Below are 22,300 nucleotides of genomic sequence, written 5' to 3' on the forward strand. Positions count from 1 at the left end.
GGAACAGGGATTGTTCGACGTACCCGACAAAGAGGCAGGCATAGCTAGGGCCCATGCGAGTGCCCATAGCTACATGCTGTGGGGAAATTCATTTAGATTTTATCATGTCATATTTTCAAATTACAGTGTGTTCCATTTTGTGATTGTCAATTGCAAACAGGATAATTTGGATAATTGTGAATGATAGCGATCTTTGTTGAGAACTATTATTTTTATTTTGGAATGAATAGCTCCAGGAGGAGTGATTGTAGTTCATTTTCTTATGGAAGGAAATTAATGTATCAGTACTGTAGTGATGACCTTTATGTCATTATTTCAATCATGTGTTTGAATATGTAGAGCATTTGGGGTGATGTTCGTATCCCTTTACATTGGCGTCCAAGCTTATTGCATTCCCTTTGCATTTTCTCTTTCATGTTCTATTACAGTTTATGCAATATGGTATACATTTCTTGGTTGGCCGTTTATCATTTCAATCCAAGCTTGTATTTTTGGCTCTACATTTATCATATCATATCATATATATACAGCCGGAAACAGGCCTTTTCGGCCCACCAAGTCCGTGCCGCCCAGCTATCCCCGTACATTAACACTATCCTACACCCACTAGGGACAATTTTTACATTTACCCAGCCAATTAACCTACAAACCTTATTGGATATAATTTTAATAGAGTAATAAAGATATACTCAATCCATCTCATTTGATAATACACAACGGTTTTTGTCATAGTGATTCTTAATTGCTGAGCTCTCGTGCATTGTTATGGAATTTGCTGCTAATTAATGTATTCTGATTTGAAAACCACAGTATATTCCTCAGTAGTAAAATCTAAAGGTCTTTTGGGGGGGGGGGATGGAATAAAACAGAAAATACTGGAAATTCTCAGCAAGTTAGGTAGCATCAGTAGAAAGAAGAATCAGTAACATTCATGTTTGTGGACCCTTCATAAAACTTGGTTACATACTAAAACAAATTCGTTTTTAATTGCAGATAGGGTAGGGAAGGATAGCTAAAACCAAGGGAATATTGTGGATAAGATATTTATTGTATGGGATAAAGGGAATATCTCAGGTCACCTGGGACAAGACCAGGATCGCCCAGTTGATTCCAATGTTTTTAAGGTACAAGGCTATCCATCTGTAATATTGAGTCAAATTCTCTCCATTGACACCTTTTGGTCAGCTGAACATTTCTAGCATTCTCCTTTTATTTTAGGGTTTCAGCAATAATTTTTAATCTGTATTTCACAGCTTTAACACGTCTTTACGTGATATTTATCCAACTGCTTTCATTAATGTATTAATCAGATTGCTCTATAAAGAATGAGATCACCTGGTCTCATTCGATAAGAGAGATTTCTTTTTCTCATCCATTTCTCTCATCTCTGCAACTTAAAACAATGTTATTTTCTCACTTTCCTAGTTCTGAAGAAGGGTTTTTGACAAATATTAACTTTTCTTCTCCTAAAGCAGATGCTATCTGGCCTTTTGAGTATTTCCAACATCATCTGTTTATATAACAGCACAGTTACATAGAAACATTAAAAAAATAGGTGCAGGAGTAGGCCATTCGGCCCTTTGAGCCAAAACCGCCATTCAATATGATCATGGCTGATCATCTAAAATCAGTACCCCGTTTCTGCTTTTTTCCCATATCCCTTGATTTCTTCAGCCCTAAGAGCTAAATCTAACCCTCTCTTGAAAACATCCAGTGAATTGGCCTCCACAGCCTTCTGTGGCCGAGAATTCCACAGATTCATAACACTCTGGGTGAAAAAGATTTTCCTCATCTCAGTCCTAAATGGCCGACCCCTCATATGTCAGTCCCACCATCCCGGGAATTAACTTGGTGAACCTACGCTGCACTCCCTCAATAGCAATAATGTCCTTCCTCAAATTAGGAGACCAAAACTGCACACAATACTCCGGGTGCGGTCTCACCAGGGCCCTGTACAACTGCAGTAGTACCTCCTTCCTCCTAAACTCAAATCCTCTCGCAATGAACGCCAAAATGCCATTAGCTTTCTTCATTGCCTGCTCTACTGGCATGCTTACTTTCAGTGACTGATGTACAAGCACACCCAGGTCTCGTTATACCTCCCCTATTCCTACTCTGACTCCATTCAGATAATAATCTGCCTTCCTGTTCTTGCCACCAAAGTGCATAACCTTACATTTATCCACATTATACTGCATCTGCCATGCATCTGCCCACTCACCCAACCTATCCAAATCACTCTGCAGCCTCATAGCATCCTCGTCGCAGTTCACACTGCCACCCAGCTTTGCGTCATCCGCAAACTTGGAGATGTCACATTTAATTCCCTTGTCTAAATCGTTAATATATATAGTAAATAACTGGGGTCCCAGCACCAAGCCTTGCGGCACCCCAATAGTCACATTCTGAAAAGGACCCGTTAATTCCTACTGTCTGCTTCCTGCGTACTAACCTGTTGTCTGTCCAGGTCAATACCCTACCCCCAATACCATGTCCTCCACTTTTACACACCACTCTGTTGTGTGGGACCTTGTCAGAGGCTTTCTGAAAGTCTGGATACACCACATCCACTGGCTCTCCGTTATCCATTCTACATTCCACTTGTTACATCCTCAAAAAATTCCAGAAGATTAGTCAAACATGATTTCCCCTTCATAAATCCATGCTGACTTTGACCGATCCCATCACTGCTTTCCAAATGCGCTGCTATAACATCTTTAACAATCGACTCAAGCATCTTCCCCACTACCGATGTAAGGCTAACTGGTTTATAATTCCCCATTTTTCTCTCCCTCCTTTCTTAAAAAGTGAGATTACATTGGCTACCCTCCAGTACACAGGAACTGATCCAGATCCCATTCAGCATTTCTATTGCTAACAGGCATTTTAATGAGAAATAAATCTTCATGTACATTCTAATAAGACAAAAACACATATAAACGATATACCGGTGAAATTAGGTAAAAGAGTTGTAGCTGTAGCTGCAATGAGACTAACAGAGATTAAAAGATATGTACAATTACAGCGAGTGAAAAATCTGCAACAAGACTAGTTGGGGCAGGGGAATGATTTAAAAAAAATAACAGGTTAGGCAAGGTGTAAAGAGATCTGAAACATGACTATTGATAGGAAAACAAAACTGCAGATGCTGGTTTAAATCAAAGGTAGACATAAAATGCTGGAGTAACTCAGTGGATCAGGCAGCATCTCGGAAGAGAAGGAATGGGTGATGTTTCGGGTCGAGACCCTTCTTCAGACTGAAGATGGATCTCGACCCGAAATGTCACTCATTCCTTCCTTCCTGAGATGCTGCCTGATCCGCTGTTACTCCGGCATTTTATATCTACCTGACTATTGATTGTTGTTTAGGTTTATCTGGGTTTCTTGTCCAAATACAACATTTTTGTGTAAGTATTAGCAATTAATTAGTAAGGTCAGTGGGACATTGTGATGGAATAGAAGAACAAGGAAGTCTCACTAGAGTTTCCAGGAGCTTGAAGCACACATGGAGAATTGTACCGTTTTGAGCTGCTTTATTTAGTGAAGAACATACGTTGGAGATAGTGTTTGATTGTTTTGGGTTTGTTTTACGATTGTTGCGATTGGGATTATTCTCTGGATTTTAGAATTTAAAAAATGGTCTCACTGAAACGAAGAAGACTTTGAGGTGGCTTCACATCGATTCTGAGGGATATTTTACCTGCTGGGCAAATTTAGATGCAGGGAGCTAAGTCTCAAAATAAGAGGTCAGCTATTTAAATGAGAATGGAGGAAGAATATCTTCTCTCAGGTTTGTGAACAGCAATTTTCAGCTTGGGCTGGCAGGGTGTGGATACTAAGGTGTTTAATTACATTCAAGTTCGACATTGATATTTACATTACATGGCAATTGATGCTTTTGGTGATCAATTGCCATTGAGTGGCGATATGTTCTATTCTTGCTTCTGTTCATTATGTTCTGTTTGGAAATACATTGCCTGTATTTAATTGTTGCAAGGGCAACATCTTGTGTGGAGCTTTTAATGAACAGCACTGGGAATACCTTACCATGAAGGCTGGGACAGTTCAAGGAGGCTGCTTGCTTCTATCCTCTCAATAAATGGACAATAATGATATTTGTGCATCAGGGCATCCTAAAATAGCAATGCAACTAAGAGAGTAGTTTTGGTTATATCCAGTTGGGTAGTAGTGTGCTGCAATGCCAGTGACTTATTTTACTTTCAATAGATGACGGTGGAGCAACGCCAGTACAGGATGAACACAATTCAGGCTCAGACGATCCAGAAGACTCAAATGAACAGTGTGCAGCATCTGAAGCCAGCAGTGTAGGGCATCACAGTGAGGTGAGAGACTTGCCATCCCAGTCCTATACCTCCCTTAGAGTTTATTTTCTCCATGGTCATTTCTACAAGTAATTGTGACGACCTCATGAACTTATTGGTAAATAAAGATAAGCTCTTTTGTATGTATTACTACTGTTTGGCTGCCCTGTCCCCATTTGCCTTGTATGTTAACCGTACTTCTTTTGGGACTTCTAGGTCTTGGCTCTCGATGTGTTTTTCTCCATTTTTTCCTCCAATCTCCACACTTTTTCAACCTTCTGCTCGCAAGACTTGCATCCTGTTCCTGCTAAACTGCTTTTGTAATTTGAGCGTAATTGCTTGGATGAGACACATTTTCCCCCAGTTAATCATTGGACAGGGTGGCCCCAGCATAACCTCTAGCTTTGTCTCTACTTCTATAATTTTTAGACCATGGCTCTGCAACAGTCAGTTCATATTTTTTGTTTGATCTTTGCCAGGGCCTATCACCACATTCAAAGCATTGCCCATCATCAGTTTATTTGTTGTTAAAGCACCAGTTTATAATCGCACATCAAGTTCTGACCATGTCATGGAGGGATACAGCACGGAAATAGGTCCATTGATTGTGCACCAATGTTTTACACTAACATTACTTTAACCCCATTCATTATTTGCCCCACAATCTCCAGAATCTACTTCCCCAGTCAGTGCAAATTTTCGTTTAACTTATATTTCAGGATGAAAGCCACAAGGAAGATCAGAGCGATGCAGAAGACAGTGATGGTCCTGGCCGCCCACCAAGCAGAGAAGAAAATAACGTGAGCACAGACTCTGAGAGTGAAAAACCCAAGAAAGTTTGCAGTGTTGAACCATCAGATAATGAAGCAGGTAGTGATAAAGAGAATCACTTCACAAATGAAGGTAGTGGAGGGGAGCGTGAAGAAAAACACGATCAAATTAGTGACACGGACAGTGAAAAGGATGCTGGAGCGTCACCTGAGCATCATGAGAGCAGAGAAGGCAATGAAGATGACAGTCCTGGCCCCCCCAGGTCTTCCAACAGTGATGATGAGCAGGAAGAGAATGAGAAAACAGGTACTTACTGCTATTGTTTAAATAATTGTTGAGAATGGAGATTACATTTTTATTCTTCAGAACATCCGAAGACCTGAATGTCTTGATAACCTAAATTATATCTGGTGCATGCTGAACACGGTGGCGCAGCGGTAGAGTTGCTGCCTTACAGCGAATGCAGCGCCAGAGACCCAGGTTCGGTCCTGACTGCGGGTGCTGTCTGTACGGTGTTTGTACGTTCCCCCGTGACCTGCGTGGGTTTTCTCTGAGATTTTCTGTTTCCTCCCACACTCCAAAGACGTACAGGTTTGTAGGTTAATTGGCTTGGTAAAATGTTTTTAAAAATTGCCCCTAATGGGTGTAGGATAGTGTTAATATGTGGGGATTCTGGTCGGTGGGGACCCGGTGGGCCGAAGGGCCTATTTCCACACTGTATCACTAAACTAAACTAAACTAAAAAAAATTAGTCTGCATTATTTGAACACATTTTATGTGATGGTTTAATCTAATATTCTGTTAAATTTATTAATTCCAGGAAAAATAACATAGTAATCATGCTAAAAATTCTATCACATAAATAGAATACATGCAAATTTTAATTTTACGTTTAGTATGTAGTAGTTAACATTTGTCAGTATTGTATTTCTCTGCTCAGTTGATGTTTTTCAAAGTTAATTCTGCTTTTCCTAAGTCTATAGTGCTTGACTTGCCCCCCCCATAAGTTAATTTATTGCAAATTGTGATTCTTGAACATTTATGCATTTCAGAAATGCAAAGTTCCAGCGCAGATCTCAAGGACCGTCCCTTGTATCCTGCAATTTATTTTCAGAAGTTTGTTGACCAGCCTGAATTCATGTGAACACAGGTTTTGTGTTTGAATTTTATTTTGCCCCTTGATCTCTGTTGGTTAAGGTAGTTTAAGTTATGACCTGCTGAGCCTTACTGATAAGGTATGATATTTGATTCGTATCTCTACATTAGAGAGGGATGAATATGCTCATTGCCAATCCTAATAACTGTTTAGTAAGAGATTTTGTTGTGGTCAGTGAGGATAGCATTGGGCTTCACCTGATGGGCTCCATGATTGAGTAGTGGGCCTACCAGAAGAGTACTCACTTGTGGGAGACACTGATACTGCCCTTTATTTTAAAATGTCCACAGTTCTGCTGCAGCTTTACATGTATTAAGTTTGGAGCACAATATCATTTTCACAGCGGGTTTGAAATTAAAGATGGGGCCTATATTATTAGCCTGGCATGAAATGCTGCTTGCATTAGTTCATACTGTGATGATAATCAGTGGTTTGAGAGTTTGATGCTCAGCCCGGCTGAGTTTGGAATAAAGCAGCACACAGCAAAAGGTCTGAGGGTACTCTTTTACCCATGACTTCAGGTGCTGATTTCAAGTCCCAAATCATCTAATTTGCAACTTGAGTTGCAATTAAAGTTTTAGGGTGAAAATGTGAAATTCTGTGTAGCTTGTTCTTCTTGTGCGGGGTCCCTCAAATACTTTGGAGCTTGAAGTTGATGTTGGCTAATTGGGGATTAACTGCCACTGCAAAAAAGACACTATGTTGGAAAACTCAGCAGGTCAGGCAGCATAGACAAAAAAAGCTGGAGTAAATTAGCAGGACAGGCAGCATCTCTGGAGAGAAGGAAAGGGTGACATTTCGGGAGACCCTTCTTCAGACTGGTTAGGGACAAGGGAAACGAGAGATATAGACAGTGATGTGTAGAGATAAAGAAAAATGAATGAAAGATATGCAAAAAAGTAATGATAATAAAGGAAACAGGCCATTGTAAGCTGTTTGTAGGGTGAAAATGAGAAGCTAGTGTGACTTGGGTGGGGGCGGGATAGAGAGAGAGGGAATACGAGAGAAATCAATATTCATACCACTGGGCTGTAAGCTACCCAAGCGAAATATGAGATGCTGTTCCTCCTATTTGCGTTTAGCCTCACTCTGACAATGGACGAGACCTAGGACTGTCCACAGGTCTGTTGGAATGGGAAGGAAAATTAAAGTGTCCAGCAACCCGGAGATCAGGTAGGTTCAGGCGGGCTGAGCGAAGATGTTTCGCGAAACGATGGCCCAGTCTGTGTTTGGTTTTCACGAAACGATCATCTCTGAAAAACATTAATAAGCAATGTTTTGGGTCAGGGCCCTTCAGACTGAATGCGGTGGAGGGTTGGAGGGGCAAAGTCTGGCAAATGATAGGTGGAGACTGATGAGGTAGGTTTCTTGATAGGCAGATGGTTGGACAAAAGCCAGAGATGTAAAAGACAATACGATACAATGGAACTTTATTTGTCCCAGGAGGGAAATTAATTTGCCAATAGTCATAAAAAACACAAAATACATGAAACATAAAAATAAAGTGACGAATGGTAAGGCTTTGGGGATGTGCAAAGATTGAGGAGGTGGGAAGGACAGGAATAATGACTATTAGAATCATTGATGGATCTAGACGTTCTTGTTCTTGATCACTATCCTATGCATCTTATAGCAAGTGCATATGTGGATATCGGACAAGACAAGGCTTTGATTGAAATGTTCTCTATTCAGGAAACGTTAACGCTATTATAACTCATGCATGAGGAATAGCCAATACGTCTTTGCAATGAAACCAATCAAAGGAACTAATTGACTCAAGTAATTTCTAAATCTCACCTCCACCCCCTCCCCCATAATTAACATTATGAACGAAGCAGAAACAATGGCTGCTGATTTCCCTAATAACTTATAATTGGTAAATAAATCCAATAACATTTGCTGCCATCCAGTACTTCACTCAGTCAATGTTCTGTCAATTTTCATTTGAGCATAACTGTAAATGGACAATCTTCGGTTTCAACCAGCATCTGCAGTTCCTTCTTACACAAGTCAGTATCCATAAGCTATTCCTGTTATTGACCAAGTTCCAGCAAGGACCTCGTATTTCCTCATGATGTCGAAGGCCATTAATTCTATGCCAGCTCTCAAAGAAATCCCACCAATCCCATTACCTCACGTATTCCGATATAATGGCACAGTGGCGCAGTGGTAGAGTTGCAACCTTGCACTGCCAGAGACCAGGTTCGATCCTAACTACGGTTGCTGTCTGTATGGAGTTTGCATGTTCTCCCTGTGACTGCGTTTTTTTTTCCAGGTGCTCCAGATCTCTCCCGCATTCCAAAAACATATGGGTTTGTAGGTTAATTGGCTTTGGCAAAATTGTAAATTGTCCCTAGTGTGTAGGATAGTGTTAGTGTACAGGGTGATTGCTGGTCGGCGCAGACCCGTTGGGCTGCAGGGCCTGCTGCCACAGTGTATCACTAATGTCTAAAGTGAAGTAACCTATTCTCTCACTTGTCCATCAACGCCATCTGATTCTCTTAATGCCCCCCCCCCCCCCCCCCCCCACCATGGAATTGTTTTGAAGAACAGTGAGTCTCGATGGATTTTTTTTTTTCCCTTCTGATTCTATGGTGTCACCATATATGGTGTCAATTCCCTTGTTGAGGTCAACATGCTATTGGTATAATCTACTGTGTAAATCTAAATGCTGACCAACTGTTAGATTTAAACATTCTGTGTTCAGTGAACCCTTAACCAAAGGATTTCATAGCAGAATAGTGAACGACAGAGGGAAGTGGATCTTGCAAGTTACTTCCAGAGAGCTGGCAAAGGTGTGTTAGGGTAAATGGTCTGAATACAACCAATCCTAAAGTTAAATTTATTTCCTAATACAGTGTTATTTTATTTCAGCGAAGAGGAAGAAACCTGTCCTATCTGATAATGAGGATGAAGAGAAAGAAGTACAGAATAAATGTAAGTATCCAGGAGGAATCGGGTAGCTGAATGTACTTTATTTTAAATAAGCATTGATCTAAAAGTGATATGTCGAGCTATCCATCACTCCCTCAAGATGAGAAATCAGCCTGACACTGTTGCATTGTTGTACTTTTTGAAGAATGTGTGGTTGGGCTATCAAAACACATTTCCAACACCTTGAACAAATAAGTGTTTTGGGAAGGGTTAACAAGCTGATGCAATTTGTAGGATAGGTCTAAATGAGATGTTCTTTATTTTCCCACAGCTGCTAAGAAAACTCGTATAATGTCAGACAGTGAGGATTCGGACAGTGACTTTGCTCCCACCAAGAAAAGTGTCATTGACTCGGATAAGGAGGAATCGGGTAGTGATGCTGGTGATTTAAAAAGAAAGCGGGCGACCCCACAAGGCCAGGAATCAGACAGCGAAGCTGATGTTGCCCCAGTGAAGAGGGTTGTTTCAAATGATGATGATTCTGACAGCAGTGTGGATGTCCCAAAAGCCAAGCCCGTAGCTTCTGATGATGACGACTCCGACAGTGAATCAAACACTCGTGTGAAAAAGCAGGTTGTTTCCGATGCTGAAGATTCTGATAGCAATATAGGTGTGAGAAAAAAGCGGGTCTTCTCCGATGATGATGGTTCAGAGAGTGACACTGCTCCAAAGGGAAAACCCGTTGTGTCAGAGGATGAGGACTCAAACTCGGACAGTGATATCGTCGCTAAGAAGAAACGCATTCCTTCTGCTGGTGAGGATTCAGATAGTGATGCTGCACCAGGAAAACAAGAGTCTAAAGCCATCATATCTGATAGTGATGAAGAGAATAAACAGCCCTCCCAAAAAGCTGAGCCTGGTCTATTCGGCAGTGACAGTGAATCTGAGGATGAGTAAGTGAAAAGCGCTTCTAAATACAGGGTATGAGTATTGTAGATGCATGGCAGTATTTCCCCAACTCTCCATCCTAGAATATGTTGTATGGTATCAGCAAATCTTGATGGACTTTTCACAATTTTCTTAATTTTTTTTCTTTTCTTAATTTTCTCTGCGGCACGGTGGCGCAGCAGTAGAGTTGCTGCCTTACAGCGAACACAGCGCCGGAGACTCAGGTTCGATCCTGACTACGGGTGCTGTCTGTACGGAGTTTGTGCGTTCTCCCCGTGACCTGCGTGGGTTTTCTCCGAGATCTTCGGTTTCCTCCCACACTCCAAAGACGTACAGGTTTGTAGGTTAATTGGCCGGGCATATGTAAAAAAAAATTGTCCCTAGTGGGGTATGCAGGGATCGCTGGGCAGCGCGGACTCGGTGGGCCGAAGGGCCTGTTTCTGCGCTGTATCTCTAAATCTAAATCTAAAAAAATCTAATGGTTCACCAAAATATAATGAGTGAGTACCCTAATCCAGTGCTCAGTCCTCCTGCCATATAACACTAGTCTGCAGTAGTGAGGAGTAATGCTAAACTACAGATGTATTCCAGTGTACCTCCAGGATAGGATAGAAATGTAATCACTGTTTAATACAAGGATGAAGTACTGGTGGGTATAGATAATCCAGTGTAGGGTATAGGAGAAATTTAAGTCGGGTGCCATTAGAAGAAACACCTCATGCATCAAGTTGTTTTGCCTATAATGGGATTTTGTTTCCTTGTTGTTTGTGAAGTAACTCAATAAGCGAAAAAAATAATCCTCATCTGTGGTAAATCATTTTCTGAAACATTCTGGTGTGAGTACTGTATTTTAATGCTTTTAGAATTTGATGTGAACCCCTCAATTACGTTGTACAAATGAAGTTTGAGGTATTTATTATTCTATATATATATTTTCTTAACTCAATAATTGAATCTGTATCACACTCTTTTGATACTGTTTACATTTTATCTCTTTTATGTTTCTCATCCTCTATTTTTGGACCAAAAAGTCAATATTTGCGTGGAACACCTCATAGAACAGCCTCTTTTGTTTTGTCTCATGCCTTATTTCGCCATCATAACTGTTGCACGAAAACCGTTCAAACTTACCACGTGATGAATATGTTAAATTGTCCTATTAACCAGCTTTTAAGTTTCTACATAGATATCCATCTTGTTTCTTCCACACTAGCTTTTATGTTGTTTCTGTTGTTATTATTCTGAACACTTGTGTAATATTTCAAGATATTGATTGCTCATCAATGACTTATTATTTACATATAGCATTACATTTATGGTGAACAAAATCAGTCATAGTTCCATTCAATTCTATCTCCTGGTTCTGAAGTAATAGATATGTGATCTATTAACTTTCACATAACAAGACAAGCTCTCCGCTGCTTAATAAAGTAATTGTTATGTAGCATTCCATTAAGTAATTGCAGTACATCTAGTTACTAATTTGCCATAATGGTAAAACTATTGAAAATAGCATTGAAAATTTTATATAAACAAAAAGCCATATTCCTCCGTGAAATGTAAAAGTCCATGAAATGTATTTGCTACTCTCATTGTACTGTGTATTAGAGCTATAGGTTCCTTTACACTGGTTTGCTAGACTTCAGAATGTGTGCTGCCATTTAATCTCCTTTTGCCATATCTGTTGCAGGTGAGAAATTGCACAGATAGAATCAAAGGAGATAGACACAAAGGGGATTCTGGTGGAGTTAAAATTAGACCTCTTTGCTCGTTGTTGACGTATGGTTGACGTAACCAATTGTATTTTTAACTATGAATTTTGTTAAAGAAGTATAATGTAGAAGCAGGTGAGGATAATTCAGAGTGAGATTAATCTGGGCTGATAGAAAATTTGTATATTCTGATATATTAGCGCATATGAGCTATGTATTAGATTTGTGTGGATCTATGACTTGGTATGAAGCCGCAAACAGCAAATATACAGGAGTTATAGAACTTGGTGATATAATTTTGCCAATGTGATAAACTTATTCAGACATTAGCCAGTTTTTTGGTACTACATAATGATCAGGCTGTAAAGCGAAGGGTACAGAAGGCAAGGCAAAAATTGGCAAAACGAGAGACAGCAATCACTGTATGTAAGTGGAACAGGGTTGTCAACGAGAGGGAAATTGACGAAGCAGCAGGTACTGTTTACTGTGCATATAAATTATTCAGAACTGGGAAACAGAAATAAGAGTGTCCATTGTTGCAGGTGCTGGGAAGTCCATTTGTGCAACATGTATTTAGGTCAACTAAGCACAAAGGAAAGTTGGTTAATGTGGCAAATCGTACAGAACGGTGGAAAATGCAATTCAGTGAGCCCAATAAGGGAATATAGTAGTGGACATACTTTATGCAGCGAAAATATGCAGATACCAGTCAAAATCAACAGAGAAAAAGGCAAAACAGTGATTTCTTGGTGTTTCCAATTCATTAGCTATCTAGGGCTTATAGCTTACCCTTTTCATTTAAACAAAATGCCCAACACAGGAGTGGGATCTAGGACATTGTGAAAAGCTCACTGAAAGAAACAGCATGTGGTATTGCTTATTGAAGCAATAAGGAATTCCAACCAGTTAGAACATCTAGTCAGATGAGCACAGCTTTCATGATGATGTCTGGATAGGTAACGGTCCAGGGGGATGGAGCGATTGTTTTTTAATCAACTTCATTTTCAAATCCACAAATATAATAGATAATTCACAACACCTGTTTTATATCTCGGTTGTAAATCTATCTTAAAGAATTTTCAACAAGCACTGCACCCGACACTGAAGTATTTAATGCAGTTCAAGCTGCTGAGCCCAAGGTTTCCTATCTGGTTCTCATTGGAAGGAATAGCTAGAAGCTCAATTAAGTGGATCGTGGCTCCCCCGTTGTAGTCGCAGTTTATGGCCTTTGTGCCACCTTGGATCATTATGCTCCAATTTTACGACTGTAAAGTAGGCAGGAAAAAAACAGTTTCACTTCTTTGGAATAGGATTTATGATGCTGTCAGTTATCATGGGTGACTTTAATCTACATACAGATTGGGCCAACCAAATTGGTAACAGCGCTGAGGAGGAGGATTTCCTGGAATGTATACGGGATGGTTTTTTAAACCAATATGTAGAAGAATCGACTAGAGGACAGGCCATCCTAGACTGGGTATTGTGTAATGAGGAAGGATTAGTTAGCAATCTTGTTGTGCAAAGCCCCTTGGGCAATAGTGGTGGATTCTGCATTAGGATGGAAAGTGACACAGTTAATTCAGAGACTAAGGTCCTGAACTTAAAGAAAGGAGACTTTGAAGGTATGAGACGGGACTTGGCTAGGAGAGACTGGCAAATTATACTTAAAGGGTTGACGGTAGAGATGCTAGGGCAAAGATTTAACGACCGCATGGATGAACTCCAGTAATTGTTCATCCTTGTCTGGCAAAACAATAAAACAGGGAAGGCGGCTCAACCGTGGCTAATGAGGGAAATCAAGGATAGTGTTAAATCCCAAGAAAAGGCATATAAATTGGCCAGAGGAAGCTGCAAACCGGAGGACTGGGAGAAATTTAGAAGTCAACAGAGGAGGACAAAGGTGTTAATTAAGGGGGGGGGGGCATGAAATAAAGCTTCTTTCATGGGGAATGAAAGGGGAATATAAAAACTGACTCTAAAAGCTTCTTTAGATATGTAAAAAGGAAAAGATTAGTGAAGCTTATGGATACTGACAAATGTAGGTCCCTTACAATCAGAGACAGGTGAATTCAAAATGGAAAACAAAGCAATGGCAGAATAGTTAAACGAGTACTTTAATTCTGTGTTCACTAAGGAAGACACAAACAATCTCCCAGAAATACTGGACCGACGATCTAGTGGGAGGGAGCAAATGAAGGGAATCCACATTAGTCAGGAAATGGTGTTAGGTAAACTGTTGGAATTGAAGGCAGATAAATCCCCAGAGCCTGATGGTCTGCATCCCAGAGTACTCAAGGAGATGGCCCTAGAAATTGTGGATGCATTGGTGATCATTTTCCAATGTTCTCTCGACTGGATCAGTTCCAGTGGACTGGAGGCTAGCTAATGGAAGCTAATTTTAAGAAAGGAGGGAGAGTGAAAACAGGGAATTATAGACCAGTTAGCCTGACATTGGTAGTGGGGAAGATGCTTGAGTCGATTATTGAAGATGTAATAGCAGAGCATTTGGCAGGCATTGACAGGATCGGCCAAAGTCAGCATGGATTTATGAAGGGGAATCATGTTTGACTAATCTTCTGGTATTTTTTGAGGATGCAACAAGTAGAATGGATAAGGGAGTGCCAGTGGATATGTGTATCTGGACTTTCAAAAAACCTTTGACAAGGTCCCATACAAGAGACTAGTGTGCAAAATTAGAGCACATAGTATTAGGGGTAAGGTATTGACATGGTTAAAGAATTGGTTGGCAGACAGGAAGCATAGAGTAGGAATTCACGGGTCCTTTTCAGAATGGCAGCTAGTGACTAGTGGGATGTCGCAAGGCCCAGTGCTGGGATCCCAGTTATTTACAATATATATTAACGATTTAGACAAAGGAATTAAACGTAACGTCTCCAAGTTTGCGGATGACACTAAGCTGGGTGGCAGTGTGAGCTGTGACGAGGGGGCTATGAGGCTGCAGGGTGACTTGGAAAGGTTGGGTGAGTGGGCAGATGCATGGCAGATGCAGTATAATGTGGATAAATGTGAGGTTATCCACTTTGGTGGCAAGAAAGAAAGGCAGATTATTATCTCAATGGTGTCAGATTAGGACAAGGGGAGGTGCAACACTCACTGAAAGTAAGCATGCAGGTACAGCAGGCAATGAAGAAAGCTAATGGCAGGTTGGCCTTCATTGCGAGAGGATTTGAGTTTAGGAGCAAGGAGGTCCTACTGCAGTTGTACAGGGCCCTGATGAGACCGCAACTGGAGTATTGTGAGCAATTTTGGTCTAATTTGAGGAAGGAGATTATTGCTATTGAGGGAGTGCAGCGTGGGTTCACCAGGTTAATTCCCGGGAAGGCGGGACAGACATGATGAAAGAATGGGTCGACTGGGCTTGTATTCACTGGAATTTAGGATGAGAGGGGATCTTATAGAAACATATAAAATTCTTAAAGGATTGGACAGGCTAGATGCAGGAAAAATGTTCCCCATGTTGGGGGAGTCCAGAACCAGCGGTCACAGTTTAAGAATAAGAGGTAGGCCATTTAGGACTGAGATAAGGAAAAACTTCACGCCATATCTATGACTCTGTAACTCCAAATACTGCTACAATTATTTTTATCTAATGAAATTATCCTGTACTGTATTATCCTTATCCTGTATTGTACTGTAAGTAGTAAAGAACCAACACTTAAGTAGTATTTTGTTGCTTCATCAAATTTTCAATAGTCTTTTGTAACAGGAACTTTTTCATTATGTAGAAACATAGAAACATAGAAAAAGGTGCAGGAGGAGGCCATTCTGCCCTTCGAGCCAGCACCGCCATTCATTGTGATCATGGCTGATCATCCACAATCAGTAACCCGTGCCTGCCTTCTCCCCATATCCCTTGATTGTAGTCATGGTTTTATGGGTATCTAATCAGAGCACAAGGTACCATAAATATCAGTGATGGTCAGTTAATTTACTTTTGCACTTTGGTAGAAAAATAAAGTTAGCTGTTCAGCAGCAGAATGCCCAAGTTCTGCCCAACAATCATAATAGGAACAAAAACAAACCACTAGGGAGAACTCAATGGGTTAAGCAATTTCTGTGGAGGGAACGGATAGATTTTTGGATCAGGAACCTTTCATCGTATTGATGGAGTGGGGGTGGGAGAAAACTGGAAAAGGGAGGTGGGGATGGGGCAAATACTGGCAAAGCTAATTACAGTGAAGGGGGTATACGGCAGATGGGTGGAGTAAATGAGAAAGGCTGGAAGTCAAAAGGGTGTCAAAAGAGGAAAGAAATGTAAAGCTGGAGGGTGGAATGGGACATGGAGGAGGGGAAAGAGGAGGGATAAAATTGAAATATGGTGCTCAAGGATAGGAGATGAGCATAGGAAGGAGGAAGAAGCAGGGTGACTCGAGCCATGGGAGAAATGTTTGTGCACCGGGGTGGGGATGGGGGCAAAGGACAAAGAGGAGGTGGGGCTGGTATGACTTGAAATTGGAGAATTCATTGCCCAGACCATTGGGTTGTAACTTGTCTAATTGGGTTGTAACTTGAGGTGCTGTTCTTCCATTTTGTGTGTGACCTCACTCTGGCAATGGAGGAGGCCAAGGACAGAAATATCAATACAGGAACGGGAGTTAACATGGTTAGCAACTGAGAGCTCCTTGGCGGACAGAACACAAAAGTTTTGTGAAATATTTTGGTGCTCCCAACTTGGCTTCCTTTGAAACATTCACTGCTCCCAACATGGTCTCCTTTACAGGAGGCCGTGTTGGGACCATCACATATAATAGATGAGGTTGAAAGAGGTGAAACTTTGCCTCAATTGAAAGGGCTGCTGGGGTTCCTGGATGAAAGCTTGAGAATATGTGTTAGTACAAGTGTTACATCTCCTGCAGTTGCAGGGCAAGTGCACGAGGAGAGGGCAGGTTAGATAGGAAGGGATGAGAGATCAAAGGAGATGCAGAGGGAGTGGTCTCTACAGGAAAAAGGTGGGGATGGGAAGATGTGACTGGTGGTAGGATCAAATTGAAGGTGCGGAAAAGTCAGAGAATGTGTTGGATGCAGAGGGCTTGAAGGTAAGGACCAGGAGAAATCTATCCTTGTTCCTTCTGAGGGGAGAGGGGGCGGGAACAGAACTGCGGGACACATAGAAGACACAGGTGAGGGCTTAATCTACAATAGTGGGGGAGAGCTACATTTATTGAAGGAAGGGACATCTTGGATGTCCTAGAATGGAAAGCCTCATCTTGAGAGAAGATGTGGCCGCAACAGAAAAAGTGAGAGTAAGAGATGGCGTCCTCACAAGAGGCAGGGTGGGAGGATGTGTAGTCAAGGTAGCTGTGGGAATCAGTGAGTATATGTCAGTCAATAGTCTGTTCCCTATGATAGAGACGGAGAGATCGAAAAAGATGATGTGGCGTCAGATGTGGTCCAAGTAAATTTGAGGGCAATGTGGAAGTTTGTAGTAAAGTTGATGAAATGAACAGGTTCTGCATGGATGCAGGAGGCCCCTCAACTGGCACTGGTAGCTTGCAACCATTGGTATGAACATTAAATTCTCTACTTTCAAGTAATTACCCCCAATCTTTCCTCTCTTTCAAAGACAGACACAAAGTGCTGAAGTAACACTGGAGAAAAGGGATGAGGACCCTTCTTCAGAACCTGACCCAAAACGTCAACCATCCTTTTTTTCTCCAGAGATACTGCCTAATCTGCTGAATTACTCCATTATTTTTTGTCTATCTTTGGTATAAACCAGCATCTGCAGTTCTTTGTTTCAACACTCCTTTTTTTCTCATTGGCATGACAGGTTAAGTGCCACTCACTGCTCAGTGATGTTACAACTTATAGGGAGGTACTGGAGTGAAATGTGAGAATAGTCCCTCACATATCGATGATATCTCCTGTTCGGTGGTCTCCAGGTATCTTGGTAACGTTTTCCTCTGCTTCCTCTAAACAGGACTGGTGTTGGAAACTTGATAGCTGACATTTTTGGTGAATCGGATGATGAAGGGGAAGAGTTTACAGTACGTATAGTGTTTGTCTGTAAGCACTCTGGTTTAGCTGATTTATTATCACTGATTTTTTTTTAAAGCCCTGCTTATTGTTGTAAACTTCCAACAAAACGTTAAATTCTGTAAAATAATTTTTGAAATTCATGTATGCAGTCTTTCTGGGGAAGGTGTGAGGAAAACAACGTATACGAAATGTATGTTTTAATGCTAAATACCTTCTTACAGCATTTTCAATCTGATACTTGGTGTTTTTTTTACTGTCAACCAAGTAATCTCAAATTGTCATAGAAGTTTCATTTCAGCCTACCTTGTCGACCATAAAAGCATCTTCAGGCATAAGTTACAAGGTGGTCTCTATCTTTGTAAGTTATGGCAAATGGAATGCTGGTCCTGTTTAAAATGTATAAAGGTAAGAACCAAATGCCCATAAATCAAGTTAGAAAAATTTCCATCACTCCTCAAAAATCCGAAATAATAACTCAAAGCTATGCATCTGTTACTTTTGTGTTTGTAATCAAGAGAAGAAATACTTCCTGTTCATTTGTTCCAAGCATCTTATAATTTTATATACCATGATTAAATCTTTTGAAAGTTTGTCAACCATTAACCTTTACTTCCTGCACAAAGCCATTGTTACACCCCTTGGGATCCCACAGGCTTTTAGATTTTGATCATTCTACCAAATGCAGTACCATCATCATCCCTCTTTGTTACCTCCTCAACAAATCTATATCAACTGTTCTTTATCATCTGTGCTTTTCTGAGCAATGTTTTTCCCCATCCATCAGAGATTTTCCAATAATTTTCTTCCCTGGGGCATTGGTCTAATGAGCCTGCATGTACTCAATCTATCCCTTTCTCCCTTTTTGAATGAATGTAACCACTTTATAATCCTCTTGCATCTGCTCCCCATCCAGATCAATGACTCTACAGTTTATTACTTTACTTTATTAATGACCAGGGATACATGTTTCTGGGCCTGTTGATTCATCTACATACATAGATGCTGAGTCCATTAATATTAAATATATTCTCGGTCTGTTATTTGGGCAGAGATTTGGTTTTCCAAGTGCCAGTGGTCTAGCGCCAGACGACTTAAAGCTAATGATCAGGTGTTTCGGAGCACATAACCAGTTCTTATGTTTCGTCTAAAAATTAATGCAGTAATATGCCATCTATTTGGGAGAAATGGATGATCTATCATTCAGCCAGTGTTCATTTCGTACATCACTAAGTATATCTTAGTTCCAACCATCACCATATCTTAGTAATTTAAATTTTATTTGATGCTAATTTGGATCGCACATGCTTACAACACTTACAATGTTTGCAAAGAGTCTACTTGGCTCATCATATCTGCAATAGCTCTTAGCTAAATAATTCCAAAATTAACGCTTCTATACATTTAGTAACGTGCTTTAGGTGTATTATAAGTCAGTGATTATATATTCTCAATCCCTTTTGGATTTGTTTTTGTCCCCTGTAGACTAAATTCTCCAATCCCGTGTCCTATTTTGAGTTCCCTAATAAACAGAATTTAGTAATTTCATGCACTTTTACCACTCCTCACATGATTGGCAAAAGTTGCATTGCTTCACAATCCCATTTTAAGTCAGCCCGTGGCTTTACGGATGTATGCAACAAATGGTTGGTGTAAAGACAAGGAACGGCAGATGCTGGAATCTTGTCCAGAACACAAAGTACTGCAGTAACCCAACGGGTCGGGCAGCATCATTGGAGGATATGGATAGGCAACATTTTGTATCTGGACTTTTCTTCAGACTGATGGGAGAGAGAGAGTCTATTTGGCTCATCATATCTGCAATAGCTCTTAGCTAAATAATTCTAAAATTAACACTTCTGTATTAGTAATGTACTAACGATAGGGGAGAGAAAGCTAGAAAAGAGTTGGGTTGGGACAAAGCCTGCCAAGTCATAGTTGGATACAGGTGAGGGGTGCTTTTTGGTGGCAGATGTGTGGAAAGGAGACAAAATGGGAATAAAGAAGACAAAAGAGTGTCAGATAAGAAGTCAAATGTAAAGCCAGAGTGAGGGATATAGGTAGAAAGAGAATGGGAGGGGGGAGTTGTTGGGGGGAGTTGTTGGGGGGGGGGGGGGGGGGGGGAGGCAGAATAGTGTGAGAAATGGGTGTGTTATGCATCCATCAATTTCCACATAAAACTGACAGGTATTTTGGTGGTGTTGATTGAGGAACTGGGATATTTCTGGTTTTCTGGGATAGTCAAAGAATTGAACAGTTGAAAGATAAATTTTTTTTTACATCTAACCATACAGCAGATCTCAGTAAAGCAATAAAGACCACTCCCACCAGGCCAGTACTAGCTCCCTAGTAAATGTAAAATGAATTTGACCTCGTACACAATAGAAGGCATTGTAACTGTCATATTTCAGGATTGTGTTACCATAGAATATTTGGAAATACATTTTTTATAAATGGTGTGTTTTTAATCTATGGCAAATTCAAGTAACTTTAAAATTCTCTTCACAGCCACATGGCAGAGTTTAAACAATAACAAGCCTGGCATTCGAGTTGTATTCCACAATGACTGGACAATGGCTAATTATCTGTTTTCAAAATTCCTACAAGCATCTGCTTCTATTATTGGGATGACCTTATTCACTTAAGCTCGGCATGAGGTAACTGCCAAGATTCCACTCTTGGGAGGTGGGGAGTGTTGGAGTGCAGTTTATTTTGCTGACCTGAATTGCTGAGCAGGGAATCAGTTATGGATGTTGTTTACCTTATGGAAGTTGCTTCCCCTCTTCCCCCAGACTGGATATAATTAAAGCAATAAGAAGAACACACCTTTAAATAGTAAGGAGATGTGGAATGGATTGAATGCTATAGAACGGATTAAACGTTATTCCCTGATCATGTATTTATACACTGGAAATGGATCGATTTTCTTTCATGTATTGTCTTTCTGCTGACTGGTTAGCATGCAACAAAAGCTTTTCACTGCACCTAGGTACATGTGACAATAAACTAAACTGAAACTGATTTCCTGATTTAATAGTGTCAACAAAACCGAGAGAGGAAACATAGAAACATAGAAAATAGGTGCAGGAGTAGGCCATTCGGCCCTTCGAGCCTGCACCGCCATTCAATATGATCATAGCTGATCATCCAACTCAGTATCCCGTACCTGCCTTCTCTCCATACCCCCTGATCCCTTTAGCCACAAGGGCCACATCTAACTCCCTCTTAAATATAGCCAATGAACTGGCCTCAACTACCTTCTGTGGCAGAGAATTCCACAGACTATTAAATAACTTAATTATTAAGAAGGAACGATAAAAATTAAGTCCTTTAAAATTGAAAACATAGTGTACTTATTTTGTATTTGTGATAAAAGAATTCTGGCTAGTTTGATTAAAGTGAGACTTAAATATAACTAACTTGTTAGTTACTATCTGATTTAATACTGCCCTCTTCTCTCAAAATTATTGACTAATCTATTGGCAGATTGGAGAAGAACATGAAAGATGCTTTAGTCTGTTCGCTTTGCAAGTGGCGTTGTTACATAAATGCACAGGTTTTACTGTTACATGATTAGAAGTTGGTAGCGTAGGTGCACGCTTAAAAATACACAAGGGAACCGTACTGTATTGAGATTTACTAGCAGTTCTGAACCCAAGAAAATAAATGAGATATTCCAGGATTAGTAACAGCGGCATGGCCCAATGGTCAAAAACACTTTCAACAAAATTGTTATAATTGTGTTCTCCCTACTGGATAGGGCAAGTTTTCTTCCAGCAAAGGAAATAAAGTCAATCAAGCTCTATTTGATCAGTGACCATTAGCTAGTTGGTGTAAACCGTACGGGCTACTATGTTTAATGAAGCAATCTAAAGGCTGCTGTTTGCACCCCATGCCTTCTCTGACTTGGAAGTGCTTGGTACATGGTATATACTTGGTAACAATAGCTTGACCCAGGAGATTTGACCCAGAGGGCATGCAGTATTTAAAATGAAAGAGATCCAGGTAAATATGGTATTTGAAGTCCAGCCCATCTAATTAGTAATGGCTCTCAGAAGATTAGATATTGACTGTACTAACATTTAAAGTTGCAATGCACTTCAAGCCATTTTTTTTCCAAATACATTTTTAAGATTGAGCTCGTGTGTTGTTCATTTTTTTCCCAGAGTAAGCTTAACTTGTTGTAGAAGATCATTTTAATTGCATTCATAATACTATAGTTATACACTATGGCACACTGGGACCACCAAGCTTTCATACAGAATAGGATTTATTTAGACCATAAAGCAAGAGCTTGATTCAAGCAATCTCCATCCAGCTATCTTCTGGAACTGTAATCCATAACTAAACTGTGTCTTTCCTCTTAGGGTTTTAACCAAGAAGACCTAGATGGTGAAAAAGCTGCACAGGAGGCAGAGAGGAAGAAAATGGTTGCTGAAGAGTCGGACTCTGACAGTGAAGTTAGAGGAAAAGGGTTAGAGTAAGTAGATGCATTGTGTCAAAATTGAGTTTGTTCTGTA

At 40.4% G+C, this 22,300-nt stretch overlaps 1 protein-coding gene across 1 annotated transcript in view; it reads left to right on the forward strand.

Moving 5' to 3' along the window:
• The window catches only part of iws1 (interacts with SUPT6H, CTD assembly factor 1), a 42,605-nt gene that overhangs the window by 3,591 nt on the left and 16,714 nt on the right, over positions 1-22,300 (forward strand). The window contains exons 2-7 of the mRNA XM_078410728.1: positions 4,228-4,343; positions 5,042-5,399; positions 9,124-9,186; positions 9,455-10,076; positions 17,725-17,791; positions 22,148-22,260. Of these exons, the coding sequence (XP_078266854.1) occupies positions 4,228-4,343; positions 5,042-5,399; positions 9,124-9,186; positions 9,455-10,076; positions 17,725-17,791; positions 22,148-22,260 (1,339 nt within the window). The remainder of the gene's footprint in view (positions 1-4,227; positions 4,344-5,041; positions 5,400-9,123; positions 9,187-9,454; positions 10,077-17,724; positions 17,792-22,147; positions 22,261-22,300) is intronic.

Source organism: Rhinoraja longicauda, chromosome 13 (assembly GCF_053455715.1).
Source record: "Rhinoraja longicauda isolate Sanriku21f chromosome 13, sRhiLon1.1, whole genome shotgun sequence".
NCBI classification, from domain to species: domain Eukaryota; kingdom Metazoa; phylum Chordata; class Chondrichthyes; order Rajiformes; family Arhynchobatidae; genus Rhinoraja; species Rhinoraja longicauda.